Source organism: Corvus moneduloides, chromosome Z (genome assembly GCF_009650955.1).
Source record: "Corvus moneduloides isolate bCorMon1 chromosome Z, bCorMon1.pri, whole genome shotgun sequence".
Taxonomy (NCBI): Eukaryota; Metazoa; Chordata; class Aves; order Passeriformes; family Corvidae; genus Corvus; species Corvus moneduloides.
The window spans coordinates 75,750,593-75,774,397 of record NC_045511.1 but is presented as its reverse complement, the minus strand read 5'-3'; the positions used below and the strand labels follow the sequence as shown (position 1 = coordinate 75,774,397).

General features: G+C 40.8%; 1 protein-coding gene across 5 annotated transcripts in view; it reads right to left on the bottom strand.

Annotated features, from left to right (window-relative positions):
- ATG10 (autophagy related 10) overlaps positions 1 to 20,679 on the bottom strand; it is a 61,286-nt gene extending 40,607 nt beyond the window's left edge. For 4 of the 5 annotated variants that reach the window (XM_032096395.1, XM_032096399.1, XM_032096398.1 and 1 more), the window contains exons 1-3: positions 19,603 to 20,679; positions 15,291 to 15,410; positions 12,037 to 12,087 (exon numbers count right to left, since the gene is read on the bottom strand). In XM_032096395.1, coding sequence (XP_031952286.1) covers positions 12,037 to 12,087; positions 15,291 to 15,410; positions 19,603 to 19,716 — 285 coding nt within the window. In that variant the 5' untranslated portion in view covers positions 19,717 to 20,679. The remainder of the gene's footprint in view (positions 1 to 12,036; positions 12,088 to 15,290; positions 15,411 to 19,602) is intronic. The other variant, XM_032096396.1, reaches the window with a different exon arrangement.
- Positions 20,680 to 23,805: the final 3,126 nt, after the last annotated feature.

The following is a 23,805-nucleotide window of genomic DNA, read 5'->3' as shown; positions in this document are numbered from 1 at the left end:
TTTCATTAACTCTCTCCTACTCCCTGTCCTGCAATTGCAACTTGAAATACGAGATTTGTCTGAGGGTGAATTTTTGTGGTATTATCACACAGCTTTGCTTTCCTGTGGGCCATTGATACAAAGTTTTGCTAAACGCTACATGGATTAGGAGCACTAAATTTTCTTTGTCCTGTAACTCAGTTATTTTGCCAAATGATAGGTAATGGTTCAATACATCCACTACCTTCTGTAACACCACCTTGCATTCCATCCTATTTCCATATTCAACCTTAACTTAAGTCTTAATAATTCCTTCAAAAACTTTGAATACCACTGATGCTAGACTAATAAATGTATAGCTTTTTGCCTTTTGAAATAGAAAAAACCAAATCCAAAACCCAACAGATTTCTGACACCTGACAGAAATTCTAGGGTAGAAGTTATTTCCTACTTTCTTCTTCATGATCTCCTCTCAAAAATTGTTTCCCCCTTGATTGAAGTATCTACTGTCTACAGTAGTTACTCATCAGACCATCCTCACCAGACATCCTACCTTGTCTGAATCTTTACTGGAAATAGGAATTTATTTCTGTTTACCTGGTGAACAGAGTCAAATATAATTTTGTCTGCAATCTTTTCCCTGGGCTTTTTTCTCTTCCTTTAATATTGCTATATGCAGGGTTCAATAACCTTCTGGTATTTGTCTCAGCATCTTTTCAGACCTATTTTCCATATATAAAGCACGTTCTCTTTCTGGAAATTCTTGAATCTAAAAAGCCTAAGCTATACTTTTGTGCCATTTCTAAATGTTGCTTTTTTTCCTAATGATCTTGGTAGAATGGCTGCTTCTCAGACTATCCTACACATCTGATTGAAGAAAGGTGAAGTGTGCTTCAGTCAAAACCATTAAACCTTTTCCAGAAATTAAAATTTGCCCTTTGGAAATTAAGAAACATAAACACTCAAATTGTCCATCTATTTATTTTAAACAGAATCAATTAATGATATATCCTCTCAAGCCTGTTTCCTCAAGCCAGCTGTTCTGTAGTTCTTACTACATGCTAAAACCAAGTCTGAAAGAGTTTCAGGCTTTGCTCATAAAGAAACACAACTGCTGAGAAAAATCCATCAGCTGTTAAATGCCAAAGACGCTTACCATTTTTAGAAATAATAACCAGAATAGTAATTAAATTTAATAATGCCATAGTTATCAAAAAGCCACTTGCACAAGATTAGTGGGGAAAAATAACTGTACAAGTCTGACCTCAAATCCGATTAGTGACACACTCAAAACTTGTTTCAGCTGTTCTTTTTAAACTAAAAAGTTGTAAATCCTCTCAAACTGAGTTCTGGTCCTGCAACAGCTATTTTCCCTAACCTATTTTTTGAAAGAAATGTTGAAGAAGCTTTCTGTATTTTTCATACTATTTAAGAAGAAATATTTTGCTTCAGGACCAGCTGAATATAGCTGTTATCTACTCTACAGTCAGAAAAAATAAATTTTTTAATATCTGGTTTTTTGATAGTGGTAGGGGAAAACTTAAGTAAAAGACAGTTCAAAAAATGGACAGGGGAAAAGAAAAAAAACAAAAAAAGCAGGGAAAACCCACCCTTCTGCTCTCCTGATGCTGAAAATTAAACTGTTTGCAATCTGACTTCTGGCATTAAGAAGTTGCTAAAAAAAGTCTGTAAAGCACTAGAATGGGCTCATCCCCTTCCTTACCAAAGTATTGCATCAGCTCACTTCCCTCCTACTCTTCACGCTTCTTTCTATTCATCCATTCACTCCCTCCCTGTATGACTACAAATTATTAATAAGTTCAGCTCAAAGTGTAAGTGTTCAGTTCTTAATAATTATTATTTTAAAAACTTTGAGGCACATGATTCTAATTTGATTTGCTTAAGGACTTTGTTGTATTATTCATGCGTGGCCATTAAATGTTCTTTAATCACTAAAGAAAACTGATTATGCTTTTTAATTACATATTATTTACATCTTTGAGGAGGGCTGTCCTTTATGAAGGACTTCACACATGTAAGGGAACAGCTCATCACAGCAAGATTCCCAGACCTGGCTGAAAAACCAGACAACCAAACACCTGCTACAGGTGTTTGGTTATGAGATTTGTGATCCAGGGCTGCCTTGGAAGAACAAAGTGAATTCTCAGAAACAGTTTAAAATACCAATGGACAAAATCTGAAAGTACCAGCTAATTGAAATAGTGTGAGAAGACCTTCCAGAAAACTAAGTATACCCAAACAGGGATTTCATTTGAAGGTAACGAAGCACATTAACTGACAAACATCACTAACCACTCCACTCATGTTATTTTTCTCTTTCTTCTTTTTTACCAAGATTTCTGTCACAGTATTATCTCAGCCTTCAGAAAGACTTTTTTTAAAAAAAGAACATTAAAGTCTAGTTACTTTTAGAGGTATTTCTAGAGATGGGTTTGAAATGAAACTCTGTAATGAGATCCTACTGTGGCAGCTCTTTCCATGGAAAGACAAAGAAAATCAGTAGAGTTGGTAGATGAGGTAAAAAGCCTGGAGCAGGAAATAAAGTTTAATACCACAAATCTGGTTAACAGTGGAAAAAAAAATACCTTGCCAAGGTATCCTTACTGTTCACAGGCATTTAAATCTGCCATTCACAGGGACAGATGTTGATCAGCTACAGGTAAGCTGGGCTTCACCAAAGAATGCAAGGTTTTAATATCCATGTACTTTGCATATTGTGCCAGGAATACAAGGGTGCCTTTACTCACATTTAATCAAATGCTCTCTCTATCTTCCCAAAGCACAGCCACTTGTGGAAAGAGGGGAGGGAAATCAATAGCAAAAAAGCAGTCTTTTTTTTTTATGCAAGCATAGCTCTTCAATCAATTCATATTTATTTTTTTGTATTGCCTCTAATTCAGATGACAAAATATTTTGAAGCTGCTTATCAAGTTGCTTGCTAAATACTGTAAGCCCAGAATTACCTGGAATTACTTAGAAATGTTTAGTCCGGCTGATTTTTCTTTCCTTCAGATCTGCATCAAGTGTTAGGCCCAAGGAAGGAGAGGGCTCTTGCTGCAGCTGGGACGTTTACAAAGGCCTTTGTCGTGTGGATTCTCTGGCACACAGTAAGTTACCTCAGGCAGAGAACTTTCATGCCCTGTCCTCCACTCAGCCACTTACCTCCATAAAACTTGCAGGAGTTTAATTATCTTTAAAAAACTTTGCTCAAATGTGGTTATCATCACTCCACTGAAAGATGAATTTCTGAGAAGGGGCAAGGGCAGAGACTGAAGCACACATCACAGAAAAACAGATCAAAACAGGTTTTCTAGCACAATCCAAAGAAAAGTATTATACCTTGCTAACCTTAGCACAGCAGACCTTTTGCAGACTCATCCTTCCAATGTTTAACATTTCTCTTAGAATTCAAATTTGTGCAATTATGGTTTACACAAAAACTACATCTGATGTTAAACAGCAACGGTGTTTCTATCCTTCTAAAATATAGAACAAGACCTGGGGAATTTGAAATTAAGCATCTAACAAAAGGCAGCAATTAGAAGTATTTTAAAAGTTAGAAATTCATTAGAGTGTCTGCCATTTGTATTTAAATGGATAGCAGTAACAGCAGTAGTAATACTTTTTTTTTGAGAACTAAGTATTTCTAGCCAATACCAGACCATGGGATCAAAATTTTGACTCAATACTCTCTTCAATTTTTAACTGCACTTCTGCATCTTAAACACTGGACTAATTAAACATACATTAAACATGCACTAGAACACATGCTGTGACTCTGCTGAAAGACAAGAATGCTACAAAGGAGATGTTTCAATATATTCCATGCATCCTACTTGGTTTCAGGATCTCATTTAGAAAGCTTTTCCTAGCTCTTGTGTTCTTTCTTGCAAACCTGTGCAACTACTCAAGACACTTAACTTTGCCTTAGCCTCAAAATCTTGGACAACACCTTCAAAATCAGAGATTCTCACTCGAATTGGCATTGTTCTGTTTTAAGTGCCTATGTGGCCTGATTTTTCCCAAGCGTCTTGTGCTCAGAAGCTTCTGCTGAAGAGAGGCAAAGGACCCACTGCTGCCAAGGACCAGGTCAGTTCAGACACCCGCCTCAGGCTCCAGAACTGCTGGAAATTGCATGGCCCAAATAACAACACTTAATTCTTCTGACACACCTCCCTTCCAAAAAGATCAGTATTACCTACTAACATCCCAGAAGTATGGATTTCACTGAGCATACAGGAAGGAAAACAAATGTTTCACAAGCACTAACTGAAGCACTAAAAAAGCTGAAAGATGGAATTCAGTTTGCTTAAGCTAGACACTTAATTCAGATTCATTTAATCAGAGCTGAAATTCCAACTTAGCTGGGGAAGAAATAACTGGTTTTGAAGGTTGCCATGACCATCTATCCAGCCCACATCTGCACAGCTGCTGGCTGAACTCAAGCAGATAAGATCTTTATTTAGAGATACTCAAAAGCACAAAAGAACTGGCAAACGACCTCAAAAGCACACTGTGGTGACCAACAGACTGACTCTACAGTGATCTCCAGAGCATTTGCAAAGGAATTGAGTCAAAAAGAGGCATAACCACTGGCTCCCACATACCTGCCTTTGAGAGCTAAGCTTTCATCCTAAAAGCCCTGAGGCCCTCAAGAGCAGATCTGGTGGCTGGTATTTGAGCCACTGCACCCACAGCACATGGAATTACAGCAGTGTCAGATCCCACACACAACTACCACGGTCACATCAGCGCAGGCAGCACCAAAGCCTTCCAGGAAAAAAGCTAGAAAGGACAAAGGCACACCGTACAGCACCTGGATATGTACACATGCTGAAATGAAGGTTTCCAAGGTCATCTCAACGCACCCCAATTCTGCTCACGATTTTTGAAAGCAACACAAGATTTCCATAAATGTACATCATTACATAACATTCAACTAAAACGGGCAGAATGCTGGGAATTCCTGTAATACTTTCAGGAAAACTATTAATAAGCCCATTTACTTGCTCAATACCGCAGGAATGAAGAGACAAATTTAAATTCTGGGGTAGGATAATGTATGATAGGTGATGGCTAGCCCATCTCACTACAAACATCACCAAAGACTGTTGCTGTATGAACATAGTTACTTCAGATGTTCAGGGAGGACCAAGAGTTGGACATTTTTTCACGGTTTGTGCTCAAAAATTATGTATGAACTCCTTTATCTCATGGTCTGGCAATAAGAACTGTGTCTTCACTTGTTTTAGTTCCTTAAACCATTCCTCCCTCTCAGAGTAACACCTTCCAGTCAGTTGCTATCTCACCGTCCTGAAATTAACCAGTCCAGATGCAACAAAGAAAATAACCACACAGATCCTAAGAAAAGAAGGAAAACCAAGGCTGTAATGTTAGCTAACACAAGCCAGGAAATTTAAAGCGGAAATTGAAATTTCAGCCTGAGATAGACGTTTTGGCACAGATATCGCATGATTTTCCTTTAAGTATTGTCAGTCAAGACCCTCGCTCCTGGGACTACACCTTCACAGCACATTCCAAATATACACAACATGCGGAGAGGCTTTGAGAGCTGATGATATTTGCATTTGGACTGACATCTTCTTGTAATATGTTTGACACTGAGCACTTCTGCAACAAAGAACTGAGCCGCTTTCAACCTAAGTCTTTTCCAAAGAATCACGGGCAACTACACAAGAATGAATAAGTGAACAGTTTGCTACAGCAGTGAATGCCTCCGAAAACAGCAAGTTTGCAGGCACCAGATGGAAGAGAACATTATTGCAATTCCTGCATCCCATTGTGTAACAGCCAACAGAGCCGTTAACGCTTTCTGGTGATTTCTAAGCTTTTTAATGTGCTTTCCTTTGAAGGTGGGGGGGGGTTTTTTGTGCCCTGTCAGTCTGCAAGCTAGGTTCAGCTGTCTGGGAAAGAAATTTTATTGGCAAGCTATCAAATAGGGAAAAACACAAAATACAGATGGAAACACTAATGATCATATTACAAAAATCACTAGATGGACACAAAGCTTATGTTATAAAGTATGACCTACAGCACAAGTCTTTTGTCTCTCAGATTTCTCTCTCCCATACTAGACACATCTGCCTTTCCACAACTTTGTTCATCACTTATCCGAGAAAAACGTCTTATCTCATGATCACAACGAGTTCTTACACTTTATTGTTTTCCTCTTCAAACAGCAAACTTAAATCTTATTTAGTGCATGGCATTATACCTTCCTCAGAATTCAGAGCAAAATGGTGGTAAGAGATGTTTGAGTCAACTCAAATAACTCATTTTCATTGCTACCACCACAGATCATCATGAGAAAGCCACCCATTAAGCTAAATACTCCCCATTACAGACACCCGTTTATGCCCACAGTGTATTTTCCACTCCCAAGCATTAATGTCCCCTGTGCTCAGGATGTGCTCTCAGTATCTTGCACTCAGTAGAAGCGAGTCTCATTTAAATAAGTCAGTGAGCACGTCCAAGTGCTGCCTGAACTAGTCCCTGGCAAACCAGGGCAGAAAGATTACACAACATTAACAAGCTGAATTCAAGTGAAAAAAACCTGCTCTGTATTAATGATCTATTGTCTTGCTCATTCAGGAAAACACCTGTCTCATATAAATTGACAGAACCAAATTAATTTCTGCTGTAAACCAGAATAGCAATTTTGAAATTGGGGCATTCATAATCTCATTAGTACCAAATTTTAACACTCTGCATTGGCAGCATCATGTTGAGTACCACTGCAGTATGAGAAGAGTCTTATGTTATATACATACTTTAAATATAGACAAGTTTTTAAACTATACATATTAAGTCTTGACTCCTACAAAGTAAAAAAGCGGTGTCTCCTCTCTGTGTGTTGGTCTATATGGGGAAAGGTAAGTTATTTTTATGATTCGTGAAAAATAATTTCTAACTCTAGAACACATTTCCCAGCACCACAAGTTCCTAAGTCTCAGTGAACTTCGATGCTCTTTAGTTATATCTAGAAAGGACCTGACCTCAAAATCACACACTGATAACACAATATAAGTCTATAATTTTCTTAAGAAACGTCACATTCTGATCGCAACAAAAAAGCTAAATCGCTTTATTTACAATATTAACACAAACCCAGCAGTGTAAGCTTCTTAATTAATAAGGGTAACAGAAAGGTTTATGGCAAGGAAAACCTTATCATGCAGGGGGAAAAAAAAGTATGAGACTGCATCTTTTTCCAGAGCAGAAAGTCACAACCATTCTTTGTAACAAAGGGGAGAAAAGGATTTTTTCATGTATCTTGAGAGGTCAGAGACAATGAGAATGAGATGGTGTTGGGAAGGAAACAAAACTCACAGTTGGACCTCACAGCTAAAAGGACAATAACCATGAATTTTCCACAAAGCAGCAACATATGGAAGTTTGGCCATTTTGCCTGGTTCTCAGGAAGCCACTCTGAGGCCCTAAATCTGCAATATTCACTCCGAGCCAACACGACCTGTGCGCTGCAGGCGAGCAATCCAAACACACTGAAAGATAATCATATGACACTGCTAAAAACACAGGCACTTGGCCAAAATAAAAGCATTGTTCCAATACAGATGAGCATCATCATCCCCAGAAAATTAGAGTGTAACATTGAACCAGTACAATTTAATTTAAGAGAAACAAAGGCAGGCATATACGCAAGGCTGGAAACGTGAAGTGTTTTGAGGTTCACCATTAAAAATAAAATGCTAACAATTGACCAGATTGTGATTTTGTTTCTGTTGTGGTAAAACAGTATTGACAGTGTAGTGTCTTTCGTCTGCGAGTTAATGTCATTAAGTATTTGAAAATGCATATTTATCTATAAAATTAATCTACACCTGGCACAGTCAGGTTGTTACAAACACACTGGAGATTTGCTTTCAGGAATGCCACAACGTTAACATTGATCTTTCTATGATATTTAACATCACATTTCAATGCATGTGCTTTTTTTGGAGAAAAATCCTTTTGCAATGTGTGTACCTCGGTGCTTAAACAACTCTGAACTATGACCAGTATGAGCTGCGTTCTACTGCATCCTAAAGTATGTCTTGATATTAAAATGCATAGAATTTGGGGAATTTAGACCCCCTCAAATTCTTCATTCCCATCATCCCCAGGCATACAGCATGTGTAGGAAATGTCACAGTGGTATTGTGTTACAACATGCACTAGTTTCAATATATTAAATAACATAAAAGGAAGCCAAGGTGTGGCCAAATGTGCCAACATAAGCACTGTTGACACAGCCATCAGTTCAGTACCTCCTCCATTCATGGCAGCTCATTCTGAACATTTTTTGGAGGAGAAAAGAAGAGGGAGAGAGAGTGGTTGAACAATACAACAAAGGAAAAATGTCTTTTTTCAAAACCATCTCTCCTATTAAGACCACAGCAGCAATATTTTTTAAATTGGAAACAGAAAAACAGACTTTAATTTCTCACAAGCCTTTCCATTGATAAAACTGCAGAAGCTGAGATCTCCTGATGTTTTGCCCAGCTATCAAGACATGCCAAGCATCCAAACATTTGATGGAAGAGTCGCCAAGACTTGTAAAAAATCGTATTAACCCATCAAGTTGAGAGGGGAAGCACACAACCCACGTAGGTGAGTGACTGTGTGGCCTACACATCTCTGATACTGCTGCTGTATATGCAATTACACACAGTTCATCTTCTGTGGGAAGACAACCACAGTTCAAGTCCACTCTGGCACAATTTTTAAAAATTATTTCTTACAATCTCATAATAATGACTTACTGCACAACGAAACCCCACCAGAACGTACATTTATGACATTAAATCAAACTAGAATTATTTCATTAAATTTTAACTTGAAGAATTTAAAAAGTGTAAATACTTTACTCTGATTTTGATCTTGTCTAGATGCTCTAAAAAACCACCACACACATATTTCAAAACACCTTTCTGGATGTCATGAGAAAATGCACTAAATGGAAACAAAACAACAATACCCCTTCTTAATATCTAAAACACAGGATCACCAGGATAAAAGGATGAGCTTATAAATAGTTTTGTCACTGGTATTACTGCTCTCTCAAAGTCCAGATTCTGGAAAAATCACCTTCACTTCCCACAGCCTCAGTGCGTGCTCCACAGGAAATGAATGTTTATTTACTGCAGAAGAAAGACATTCTGCTGGAATGACATCATGCCTTCAACCACAGTAACTCCAACTAAACTGTCACATTCACTTACCAAACCTGAATTAGAGCATCTTTTCCTGTGTCTGATGTAGCATTTATTTGCTAATATTAAGTGACAGCTCTGAATACCAAGATGGCAGATAAAAAGTAGAAATCACCCCATGCTAACATCTAAACAGAAAATGAATCACTTTTGGAGGTCGCAAAAAGTGGTCCTTCAGCTCTCCCAAAAGCGTCATAATTAGTTTATATACTTGCTTTTGATGTATTTCCTAAGATTTGTGGAAAGTTATTAGTGGGTAAAACAGAACAGCCATCAAAGAATGTGCAAGATAGAGAACTCAGATCAGGGTCCCACCACCCACTACGACAGTCAAGCCAACAGCATGTCATCAAAGCTGTTGGAAACTAAATGTAACTACTGCTAACAAGATTTGCCAGGATTCCAACGCGACACGCAGAAAACGATGCACAAAGGTCTGTGTGTGGGAGACAAAAACTTCCTGTGCCTCCAGAACTTTACAGGAGCAGAAGCATTTGAGCCTCTTCCCTGAAGACCCAGGCATCCCATCAAAGAAGGAGCCCAAAATCAGGATTGGGACTCAGGTAGCTTCTGTCACCATTCTTCTTTTCTGAGGGCTCTCCAGCTCGAGGAAGGGGTGTAATGTCTGCACCAAAGTTTCTTCCAGCCTTGGTATTTCTAAACAATGCCGTTATTTTGCCAAGCATTTCTTTTTATTAACAACAGTTAATAAAATCCACACTGGCATATTTTCCTGCGGTTTAATAAAGGCTAATTCCACTTTCAGATTAATACATTTTTAAGCAAAATCACAAGGATCTTCACTGTGTTTTGCAACACACTTTAGAACTCTTTGGCATAAGTGGTTTCTTGATTTATTTTTTACAGGTCTCCATTGGGGTTTCATTTCTGTGACATGACATTTGAAAATGGTGCTGGTACATGAGCAACTCCACTATTCATGAGCTCAAAACATTCCCTACAATCTGATGTTTTAGGTATGTAATACTTGATTTTCTCCCTCTTTGCTAAGGTACTTCCATTGTTTCCTGCAGTGAGTGCTGGATTCTATTAAATGTATTTACATTTCTCTCCTTAAGCACTGTTTGCTGGGTTTTCACTTAACCATCCAACAAATACTGTGGTTATGCAAATGTTTACACTGTATTCATCTTATTTATTTTTGCACAGAAAAAAGAAAAAAGACTTGTTCCCAACTGTAAAAATACTGGATGCGTTTAGAGAAAAAATGATTAATAATTGCTAAAAATTGTAATTTTCTATTTGCTACAAACTTAGAAGCACAGCTGAACAGCAAATTATGGAATTAGGACGTTTAAGAAAGATGTCAGACTCGTTCCCACATCCCCCATCAGGCAGATCTTCACTAACACTCATGAACAACTGCCAGCAAAGGTGGAGCCCACGATACAGCAAACGCATAACTTCGCCAGCGTGTTTGCTGGGGTTCAGCGCTCATTTTCCAAAGGCAATATCAGGTATGAACAGACTCTCAGCATTCCCAACCTGCCCACTCCCGTACAAAGTGGCAATGGCTCCAGCTCCAGGAATGGTTCCATGCTGACTCACTTCTTCTGCAATACCCAGAGGAGCTGAGACAAACCACACACTGAGAATTATTACTCCAAGTTATTGCTTCCCTTGGGCTATTTGAATAACAAAAACAAAAAGAATGCATAAAGTGAATCCAGATTTTCCCATTTTACTCTTTTAGAGTGTAAGCTCTTTGAGGCAGGAGAACTACCTTCACTTTGAATCTTGCACAGTATTTTTTACCTTATCAACAATTCATGCAGTAATGTATGTAACTGTTCTGTCCTTGCCAGAAAAGAAGACACAGTCCCATGTTCACTGATAAAGACCCTGACAGATGTCCTGAGAGGACAGATTTGATTTGGATCAAGAGAGAATACATACTGAAGATTGTTGTTGAATTAGCCAGAACGCTTTATGGTGGTTACACAAGATTTATGCTGTCTGTGGAAAAGTACAGATGACACTCAGCTGGCATGAAGTCAGAGCAGCTCAGAAAGACAACAACTGATTCAATAAAAATTTAACCAGAACAAAATGGCAACTTAAGAATTTTCAAATGGCGCCCTTGTGTTTCTATCTGTCCCTTCCTTTGCATCTCAGGCTATTTTTATTCTATTGGAAGAGACTCTAAAAGGTTTATGGCTCTTCAGCTCATATCCAAGGGACTGAATCTGATCTCACTGGTCAGAAGGGCATCCTCAACCAACTTGGCCTAAAATTTATCATCAGTCACATGTCATTAGTAGTTTCTGTTTACCAATCAGGATGTTGAAATGAACATCTTGATTAAACTAAAACCACAAAAACCAGAGGATGGTGTACCAGAGGAACAGCGTGAATCCTTTTCTAGGAGGATGGCAAATGGACAAATAGGGTCTGCCTAAGACAGGATCCCCCAGGCACCTCGTTAAGATAAACAGATTGACAACTGAGACAATGACAAGTATAAAAAGACAGACTTGCTTAAACCGTCTGTAAGTTGCTACTTTACAAAACATAATCCTCAACCAAGTATGAGCTTCACCACCAAAGTGAAATCTCGGCCTCAGTGAAGTCACCAGCACAAATTCCCACAGCTCCCAGGGGCCCAGAGCCACGTTTTGTTGTATGGGGCTCACAGGACAATATGCAGGCACCTACAGCCTGGTTAACCGTGTAGCTTCCCTTGATCACCCCTGAAGAAAAACACACACTTTTAGACTCATCTTCTCTTAGAGGAGACACCTAAAATAGGTCAACTGATTTATACCCAAAAATGCTTTCTTACCTCCTCAGGCTGAAACAAAGACCTAAGTGACAAGCTCTCTATTGCAGATATCTAAAATAAGCAGAAAGAAACCCACATAGAATTTTATTCTTGGTTTTCAGATGAAAACACAACTTGTATAAATGGAACCAGCACACAATACAGACTGCTCTGTGGAAAAGACCAGATTATGAAGTTATTCATCACTCCTTCACCAGGAAGGCTCCTGATATTTAGATACCAGTCAATGAGAGGGGAAGCTGGAAACATTAACTGTCCATACTGATCAATGAGGTGAAACAAACTCCAAGTAAACTGGTTAGGTTTCCAGTACATCCCGTAAGACTAGCACATTTTTGATACTATCATAACTGATAATCAATTTCGTATTTGAATAAAGCTACTTCAGGTTATTTGTGTATTTTCTTAATTGTATCATTAGATTTCAGTGTCTCTTCAGAGACTGAAAATGAGTAGAACAATATTATTTTTGCCTCTCTGCAGTTTCATCATCCCAACTGTACCCCACTACAACAGGACATATTTATGGTTTATTCTACATCACCCCCTCTCGATGTGTCTTGGGTTCAGTCACTTACACAGGAGTTAAATCCTCACTATGGATAACTTTCCCGTAACTTCACCCAACTTCAAAAATCTGTCTCTGATCTTCCTCTGAATTTTCACCTTGTCTGCCAAAACTAATGTTCTATTTCTAACCTTTGAACTGGATTTCCAGGATGAGGAGAGGAAAATCCTCTGGCCTCTTATGCCCTGGCATATTCCACACTACAGAGTTTTTTTATTTTTGTCAACAATGGCTGTTCCTAACTATGAACGTTGATTACTTAGATCTTAATTTCCGTATTTTTCCTTTCTTATTGTTCGTAGTTAATTATATTATTACAGGCACATGTATCGTATCTATCACACCTTGGGGGAGGTCAGGGAAATATTCCAATAAGATACAAATAACAGAAACAAAATATAGAAAAATCGAGATCATAACAGTAATTCTGGAACTGAAAATTGTGAAATATGCAACTATCAGTCAATGGCCATTTTTTTCCAAAATGAGTTTAATTTCTTATTTAGAGCTTCTTTAAACTCCAAATACATAAAAATAAAATGTATTACATTTAAAAAAAAAGAAAAAGATAAATATTGAATGCATATAGCCATAAGAAACTACCAAGACCACAACTTTTGCTTTTCATCAGAATGTATTTCAATAACTTACTCAAACACATTGCAGTAGTTCCATAATACCATATGATTTATGGGTACAACATGTATTAAAACTAAAAAAATAAACCGAAACGCAACACCTATTTAAATAACAGATTGTTATTAGAGTGGTATTGGTCTCTAGCATTCACTATCTGTGAAAAAGAACATGCATCTTACACAGGAACTACTGTGCTGAAGAAAATGTAACCCCTCTACAGTCACCATTTTCATCTTTCTTAGTGCTAAACACACAGCTTTACTTTACATATCCATAGCAAATTTCATTTTCCTACTTGATAGATTAAATAACTTTAACAGTCTGGTTACCCTTCAGTTCAATGAAGAATGTAAATTTGACACCATCTCTATTAGGCACTGAATATTTGGGAGAAAAAATAATTCTTTTTTTATGGTCTTTTACCCTCCATAATTTTCTAAGACCTTTCTCTTGCTTCACTCCTCATCTTTACTGCTCCTACACGACAGGTACAAAGGCTCCTTCTCAAAGAGGCTCCTTCCAACCTGCACATTACTGTGGTTCAAAACAAAGAAATCTTTCAAACTATCTCAAGGACTAATCACTTCAGTATCCTGATAAATCACAAAGCTTGGCCTGGAATCTTATTTCAGGGTATTATTTATTATAATATTGTGGTGTATTTAAGACTCCATTTCAGTATGTTAGAGACTCTGAAGTCTGTTCTATGACATTTTCTATAACTGACACCCTCTTTCCAGAAGAAGGACTCAATAGCTTTTTACAGATGTTCTTTTAAAATGCACTCTGTAATGAAGACTTGATTCATTATTTAAAAAAAAAAAAAGGTCACAGTCATCAAAAGCAATTTTCAATATAAACAGTAATCTGCTGTTACAAGTCAGGACTGAAGTATACAAACACTGTTGTTAGTGACAATTAAAGAACAACCCCTGAAGCACTGATATCAGCCTTCTTTTTACAATACCAGAATTCAATATAAGGGAAAACTTGAAAAATAATTCAGCCATTCGTTAAATGACTTAGATATCTATCCTTCTTTAAAATGCAGTTGAAACCTGTGAGTGAGCTCAAAAATCAGTAGAAATGACTGTATCACAGACTAATAGCACAATTGTTTTAAGTGCCATTTCCTTCAGAAACCAGGCCAAAAGAATACTCATTTCAGACCAGAAAAGTCTTAAATGTACCAGTCACTGTGGGGGGAAAAAAAGCAATCAAGAGTGCTGATGAAAAAAGCAAAGGAATTGCAGAAAAAGGTAACTGCGAAGTATACCACATCCACCTATTCAATAGCTAATAACACACAGAATACATTGCTTTCAGTCTATTATAATCCAAGATTTATTTTCTTATTTATGGTAACAGCATAACAAGGGAGGGAATCCCTGTCATTTATATCCTGATTAGTCAATAATCTGGAGGTCTAATGCAGACTCAAACAAGCAAATAATTATTCAGATCAGTCCAACCAGAGTTTAATGAACAGTTTTAATTTTCTGGAAGAAAGATGTTTATTCTCCTTCAGGAACACCAAGGCCATTTCATTGCCCGCCACCAGTTTCAAAGAATTGCTCAGTCTCTTAAGTCAGCTCCACAGTAGAAAAGTAGCCACTGAGTATAAAAGTCTTATTCAATAAATATCACTTCAAATTAATATTAACCTCAAACTTTCCTTAATTCTTTTAACGAACATTTAACTCTAAGATAAATAAATCTTGATGTTTAATCTTTTTCCAAACACACACACACAAAAAAAATTTCCTTAACATTAGTGAATCAACATGCTAAGAAATATTGTCCTATGAGGATAACACCTACATAAAGGATGCTGGAATCTTTTCCATTTCTTCCCAATTTTCATCACCAATACAGATGTACACCTCAATGAGGTGTATGAATTAGTTTTCCTGTAACTGTAGGGTAACTAATTAAAAGCCACTGATAACTTCAGATCTGAAGTCTTGCTGGAAGGACTAACTAGCATAGTGCTTTTTGATTTGATTGTTTATTTTATAAACACTAAAGTTTAAAAATCTGTACTTACTTCAACATGCGCAAATAACGTTGGTTCAGTGTTATCATTGTTTTTCTCCTCAAGGTCTGGTGGGATGTGTCTATTTCTTACTTGGAAGTGTGTCTTACTAAGATAACCATCACCAAGGTCCTGTGTTCAGAAAAAGAGAAAGAAAAAAAGAAATTTTCTGTAACCAAAATGGTAAATGCCTTCACTGTTCTAGAAAATAAACAGAGCATGGTATTTAGGCACAGGCTCCAAGTCTTTTTATAGGTACCGATGACTGCAGTGCTCCTCAGCACCTTCTCACAGATAGTTTACACCAGTTCTTGGTGTTGAAGGAAGTCAAAGACCTGAGCAGCAAAAATAAAGTTTAATACAGCTATTAATGGAATAAGACAACTGCTCCCTGGGGATCAGGGTAAGTGCCAAAGAACAGGAAGGCAGTGCACCAAGGTGATGAAGAGACAAAGAGTTATTAATGATTCTAACCTATTTCAATGCATTCACGCCAGGATTAACTTCCCAGCTCTTGCAAGGATGGTTTGGTTTTGCTGTGTTTCCCCCTCTAACTTTACAAAGTTCTGAAAACAAAACAAAGCAAAACCACTTCAGAATTTATGTATGCAGAGTCACAACTTGTTTCCTTCTCTTGATCACCTCTGAGGTCAAACGTAAGAGAAAACAGATGAAGCTGTCCCTTCTCCAGTTCCCATTTTATCATTCTGCTTCCCAGGCCACAGAGTCCACGGCTGTAAAGGGCCCTTGTACAACTCCAGAGTGGCAGAAGAAAGGTTTAGGAGCTTTCCTGCATTACTGGCCTGTCTACCTGCACATTTTATTTCTCTTAATTAGAAGCAAGAGGAGAGAAAACATTTAGTAACAGGTACACTCTGAAAGGGAGAAAGCATGTACAGAACAGAAAGAACAGTAGTTGCATGTCGAGAATTTATTTCTCAAAGGAAACAAATAAATTGGGGGTTTATTAGCTGTTTCATTACATTTTATTTTAGACAAACAGAGAGCATATGCACAACATCTGATGAAAAAGGATTCTATTCAAAACAGTCTTGCTACAAAATTCATTAACGTAGCATTAAATTACTTGACCAGACTGAAAATTTAACTATGATTTAAGTCTTTGGTTAATCTGTCATTGCTGACAGTTTATGCCATTTATTTTGACCTTTAAACCATCACAGGTTTTATACTGACACACTAGATCTCTCTTTCCAAAGACACTGTAGATTATATGTAACTCCAAAATCTACTATGAGCTACCTGTTTACTTTGTTCTGATCATGTTTCACTCATAAAGAAAAAGGATAATGCTCTCTACATGTATTTTTTCCATTGATTTTTAAGCATGAACAACACCATAGGCAATTATATTGCTCACAACATCTCCTACTGCATGTCTTATTTTTCAATAAATCTCATTAAGAGCATGAACCCACCAAATTTTCTGCAGGTCCTGGCTGCAGAGCCAAGTACAGCCTGTGCATGGAGGAATCCAGTGTGCAGAGAATGGTGAAAGAAAAACCAAGCCTAAATTGGTGACAGAAAATCCATTTCTTTCACTCTCAACACCCTCTGAAGTGTCTACTTGCTCCTCTCAAGTATCTCCTCGTGGAGCTTCCCAACGGTGTCAGCAAGAGTAGATACCTGCACAGGTATTTGTCCCACTAAGAGCAGCAGAGGAAGCACTGCAGCCACGCACAGAGGTGAAATGCCCCACAGCACAGCAAGCTTTGCCAGAGCAGTGTTGGACAGAGCCTCCAGCTCCCTGAACCGGTTCTTCCCCCCAAAGGAGTGCAGTCAATCTACACAGCCTTCGCGTTCTGTGAGCACCATGAAAAAACACGGATGGATGGATGGATGGATGGATGGATGGATGGATGGAGACCTGGAGCCAGCAGCCTCTGTGTTTCATAGCTGTGTGTCAGAGGAGGCAGGAAGGAGGAGCATCCATTCCGTTGCACTCGGCAGTGTTTTGGACTCTGTACACTTCTATAACCCTATCAATCAAAGCTTTAGCCAGAACCTTGATCCCACACATGTGCAAAGGGAATCCCTTCCTACTGCAGCTGTATCATAAGCAAAAGGGAACTAGTGCAGCTTTCGGTGTGATTACCTGGATTAACCTCACTAAATATGAAACAAACAAAAAGCAGAGAGAAAACAGGGACTCGTTTGCTTTAATAAAATCTCGATTGCCACAGCAAGATTTAACTACTTATCCCTAATGGCACCACCCAAGCTCAGCTCCTCCAGCTCCTGCAGCAGAGGTGCTCCTGGCTTTTTTACAGCTTTCTTACGGTGGAAAAAAAAACTCAAACCAAGAAAACACGTTATAAAAATAACATCATTTAGAACATTTCACTTACAGCTATAAATACAGGGTTCTGCCTGGGCCATGTGAGCTTGTGCACCAAGAGCCAGCTCCACGAGAACAATGAGTATTTCATCATCTAAATTTAATCTCCACAGAAAACACGGGAACACAGGAACACAGTTCTACCAGCCTGGTTCACTTGTGTGGTCTCACTGCTATCAATGGGTCTATTCACGTGCATCAGGAATGAGGAATGGGATCCAAGTGCATTACATCAGCAAAATTAAGAGTGCCCCAAACTACCCACAACACATATACTGGTTAAAAAAAAAAGGCAAAAAGACAATGAGACATCTTGTTGAGGAAAACCCTTCTTCCCAGACTCCACACTATAAACGGATGGTCTCCATGGCCAGGTTTTTATCACACACTGAAATCACAGAGTCGCCAACTTGGCCCATTAAAAAAAGAAAACAACCCTCTTAGAATTTTTTTATATGAGAACAAAAATCTATCTCATTCTGCTATTTTCAGAAAAGCTTCTTATTTCACAGAAAGTTCAGACTTTGACCTATGTATTAAATTCCCAGTAGAGGCTCAGAGCATCTTTCTTTGTTGAATAAATCCTCACAAATATAGCCTTGGACTGAAATCTAAAGTTTCAAATGGTTTTCTGTAAGAAAGGGTGCATTGTAACACTTGGCTAATATTTGCACTCCTTTAAAAACTCCTAAACAGAACAAATCTAAGTCCAAGGTTCTCCTTCTTACTGAAATTCTGATTGTCTGTGAAGAAAGGGTTACAAATACAAATGTACAACTACATACATAAAAACGATGGCATACACTGGAAAAAGCATGACTTTACTCCACAAAATTCATGAAAGCATGGGAAACCACTAATGCCATTAAACTCTAAAAAAAAAAAATTTCTACAATAGAAAGAATACACAGAAAAGAGAACATGAAAACCTACATGCTGGAGAAAGCCAGCATGTATCAATGTCTTCATATACTCTTAACAATACATTTTTATATACTGTATTAATACATATTTATACACTATAATACATATACTGGCTAATTAGTGTACCTATACCCATATTAGTTTGACCTTATCCTGAGCAAACTAACAGAAGTCATACAGAATTCAATAGGTGAAAAAATATGTACAGTAAACGCATTTCTCTTAAAGAAAACAGAATTTGTCAGTGTAATTTCAAAAGACATGTTTGGTTGATAAACATCCAAGTTGGAACAATACACGCTCAGAATTCCCTAAGATCTCTGTTGATTCCGCAAGTGAAGATTAAAAAAAATTAAAATAATCCCACACTTATCTGACTCATCCTATATGATGAAAATTTATTCATTCACAGATCTCAAATGTAACTTAAAAAATGGGGAAATCATCATGAAAGAAGTGATTCTAATGGGGTCCTTTGAGACTACTCTTAGCCCTGTGCTATTTAAAATTTTGATTAATGACCTAGAAACAATATGTAATTATTATTGTAGAGGTTTGAAAGTTATGGAGAAGCAGCAAATCATGAGAACTGATCATTAATAGTGGCAGATACTTCTGGTTGCTGTATGCAACTGGCAGGCATTGTAATGAAAATACTAAGCCAAGGATCTAGAATACAGGCTATGTGCTATTTCAGCCTAAAGGGTTAAAGTGAGCCTTGGGTATAAAACCACGACCAATTGCCCAGAGTAGGAGGGCTTGAATTTCACATTCACATTTCACGTTCGTGGTCTGGTCCTGCCCACAGCTGAAAAAGGGTTTTGATAGCTTGGCCAGGATTCAGAGATCCACAAGCCTATTCAACACATGCACTGGCCTAAACCCTCATGTCAACACACCTATGCACTATCATGGTCTCAGACCAGCTGTGTGAAAAATTTGTTTCATGTGTCGTTAAAGGATGTTCCAGCTTGTGGTGGCTGTCAACAGCTCAAAAAGAGCATCAAGGGTCTCTAAAAGTTAACACTCTGATTGCTTTACCTTGCTAGTTCTCCACTCCCAGCCATCTCCTATCTGCTGCGAATGTTTAACAAAGTCTTCACAGTACTGCTTGAATCTTTTCTCCTCCAAAAAGAAGTCTTCTTCACCTGCCATGCTGCAGGATACCTGCAGAGTAAACTGAATCTGCTGGCAGATAAAAAGAACACCAAAAAATTTCACTAATTTATAGCAACTGAATAGTAAAGTAACAAAGCATAGAGAAAAAAAAACTATTGCTTTAAAAAAACCAAAGACTTTTCTTCAATTCCATTAGAGAACCATGGATATGGCAGAAGAGCTGAGGCTGGAAGAGACCTTTGGAGGTTGTCTGGTCCATTCCCCCTGGTCACAGCAGTGTCAACTGCAGCAGGTTGCTGGGGATTGTTTCCATTTGGGTTTTGATTATCTCCAAGGATGGAGATGCCACAGCATCTCTAGGACCCTGTTTCAGAGCTCAATTACCATAGCAGTGAATATTTTTTCCTCTGTTTAGCTGGAAACATTTACCTATCAGTTTGTGCTTGTTGCCTCTTGTGCTGTCGCTGCACAGTACTGAAGAAAGTCTGGCTCCATTTCTTTATTCCCTCCCACCACGTATTTATGGACATTTAGAAGATCCCACTGACCTTCCTCTTCTCCAGGCTGATTCATCCCACCTCTCTCAGCCTTGCCTCGTATATCAAACACCCTTAGTTGAGGCAAAAAAGCCTCAATTTTGGGGCTCTTTGCTGGACTGGTTCCAGTATGGTGGTGTCTTCCCTATACTGGGGAGCCCAGAGCTGCACTTTTAACGTGTATTTCCTTCATAGTGCTGCACAGCTCTCTGTGGCCCAAAAATATGGCTTCAAAACCTTCCCTATCCCTCAAAGTGTTTTCTCCCAAGGTTTTAAAGATAAAATTTTTCTCAGAGAATTTATTTATTTTTACTTGCACCCCTGTCCCCTCGTCCATTTCAATGAGGATGTGTCATAAACAGAGCTGGTTTAATGTGTTTGTGGACATCAGGCAGCACTGCAGCACCACAAACAAATCACTGAATCACAGCATGGTTTGGGATGGAAGCAACCTTAAAGCTCATCTTTGTCCCATGGGCAGGGACACCTTCCACTACCCCAGGCTGTTCCAAGCCCCATCCAACCAGGCTTTAGACACATCCAGGGGCAGCCACAGCTTCTCTGGGCACCCTGTGCCAGGGCCTGCCCACCCTCAGAGGGAACAATTCCTTCCCATTATCTACTCTAAACCTACTCTTTCAGTTTAAAGCCATTCCCCTTGTCCTGTCAGCAGCTATCACAATAATAACCTGTAACCATTACAACCAGATCACACCTGTCCTTAACAAGAAATGCAAGTGACACAGCACCTCATGCAATGCTCATTATTTTTCAGTATCTGACCCTGAGTCACATCACCATCCTGTCTACCCACGACAAAAATTATTTTTTAGCACTTGAAACTTTTTACTTCCAACAGCAGTTAACCCAAGGCTCTGCTGCTCTGTGCCTCTTGGATGCCAGGAAACAGGAAAAGCAGGAAACAGACAGTGCAGGTGCCTCTGCAATTCCCCAAGTGCCCCAGCCCTGATGACGAGCTGCAAACCACCTTTAGTGGAAAACGTGAGGAGTGCACAGCTCTCACACAGGGTTGAAGTAGAGCTGCGTGCTTCTGGAAATCGGCAGCTGCAAAGAATCCCAGCACACCTGGGGCTGGAAGGCACCTCTGGAGCTCACCCAGCCCAAGCCCCTGCCCAGCCCCAGGCAGGGTCCCCTGGAGCAGTGGCACAGGAACGTGTCCAGCTGGCCTTGGGATGTCTCCAGAGAGGGACACTCCAGGCCCTCCCTGGGCAGCTGTTCCAGGCCTCTGCCCCTCCATGGACAGAAGCTCTTCCTCCTGCTGGGCTGGAGCTTGGTGTGGTTTATTTTATGGCCACTGCTCCCCACCCTGTCCCTGGCAGCACGGAACAGAGCCTGGCACCATCCTCTGGCACCCTCGGAGGTGTTTGTATGGATTGGCGGCATTCCCTCTCAAGTGTTCCCTTCTCCAGACTCCGTGAAAGAGCCACGAGCGGACCCGCACGGGCCCGTCCCGCTCGGACACGGGCCCGGCCGGCTGCCGGAGGCCAAGCGAGCCCCGCACAGCTTTTTCCTTTTCCTCCTCTCCTCGGTCTTCCCGGCCCCGGCGGACAGGTTCGGGGAGAGCGGGAGGGACCAGCCCCGCTCGCCGCCCCTCACGTACCGTGCGCTCCTCCTCCTTTTCCTTTTCCTCCTCTTTTTCCTCCTTCTCCTCCTCCTCCTCCTCCTCCTCCCGCCGCTCCGGGCGCGCGCCCGCCCCGCGCCGCCTGCGCATGCGCGGCCCCCGCGGCCGGCGGCGCGCGCCGGGGAGGGAGCGGGGGCCGGCTGCGCGTGCGCGCGGGGCGTGGTGGGGCGGGAATGGGGGCTGAGGGAAGGGAAGGGGGGGGCGAGAGGGATGGGGGAGTGGAGGAGTGAGGGAATGAGGGAATGAAGAACTGAGGGAATGAGGAGTGAGGGAATGAGAATGAAAGGAGTGAAGGAATGACGGACTGAGGGGGATGGGAGGGATGAGGGAATGAAGGAGTGAGGGAATGAGAGGGATGAGGGAATGGAGGAGTGAGGGAATGAGGGAATGAAGAACTGAGGGAATGAGGAGTGAGGGGGTGAGAATGAAAGGAGTGAAGGAATGACGGACTGAGGGGGATGGGAGGGATGAGGGAATTGAAGGAGTGAGGGAATGGAGGAGTGAGGGAATGGAGGAGTGAGGGAATGAGGGAATGAAGAACTGAGGGAATGAGGAGTGAGGGGATGAGAATGAAAGGAGTGAAGGAATGACGGACTGAGGGGGATGGGAGGGATGAGGGAATGAAGGAGTGAGGGAATGAGAGGGATGAGGGAATGGAGGAGTGAGGGAATGAGGGAATGAAGAACTGAGGGAATGAGGAGTGAGGGGATGAGAATGAAAGGAGTGAAGGAATGACGGACTGAGGGGGATGGGAGGGATGAGGGAATTGAAGGAGTGAGGGAATGGAGGAGTGAGGGAATGGAGGAGTGAGGGAATGAGGGAATGAAGAACTGAGGGAATGAGGAGTGAGGGGATGAGAATGAAAGGAGTGAAGGAATGACGGACTGAGGGGGATGGGAGGGATGAGGGAATGAAGGAGTGAGGGAATGGAGGAGTGAGGGAATAAAGGGCTGAGGGGATAAGGGAGTGAGGGAATAAGGGGGATGAGAGGGATGAGGGAATGGAGGAGTGAGGGAATGAGGGGCATGGGAGGGATGAGGAGTGAGAGAATAAAGGACTGAGCGGGTGAGGGGATGAGGGGGATGAGAGGGATGAGGGAATGGAGGAGTGAGGAAATGAGGGATGAGGGAATGGAGGAGTGAGGGGATGAGGAATGAGGGAATGGAGGAGTGAGGCGATGAGAGGGATGAGGGAATGAAGGCGTGAAGGAATGAGAGGAATGGGAGGATGCAGGGAATGAAAGGCATGAGGGGGATAAGGGAGATGAGGGGATAAAGGGAATGAGGGATCTGGGCGATGAAGGGCTGAGGGGGACGAGGAGGGGTGGTACCGGAGGGTGGCAGAGAAGAGGGGCAGCAGGGCTGGAGGGGCAGCGGCGAATGAGGGCTGAGGGGCGGAGAGCGCTGAGGGGCGCGGGTGCCTGCAGGGTGTGAAGGCCCTGAGGGGGTGGGTGGCGGAGCCTGGGGGCTGCGTGAGGCACTCGCCCACCCCAGCCCCGTGAGGGGTGCGGGGTCCCAGCCGGCCCCTGCAGGAGCCCTCCGTGTTACCTAACGCTGCCGTCAGCCTGCTCCTGCCCTCCGTGAGACTTAACCCAGCCCAGGCTGTTCTTCCAGTCTGCCAAGAGCTCGGCCATAGCAGTCCTGGTCACCTTCCTTTCCCTGCTGTATAAATATACAATGTTTTTACTTTTTGAGGAGGAGCTAGTGTGGAGTTAACGTGGCCGTGGGGTCACCTGAGTACTGTCCCTCCTAGGCTATTACCAGGACGTTCCAGTGTGTATTCCAGTGTTCCTTCCAATACCCGGCTGCACTGTTTCTGTAGTTGCCTGTAGATCTGAGAATATGGGCGGTGCGCTGAAGCTGTTCTGCTCCACAAATACTGGGAGAATTATTTTAAAATCAAAGAGTCTATTAAACCGTACATGTGTCAGTGGTGAGGCCTTGACTG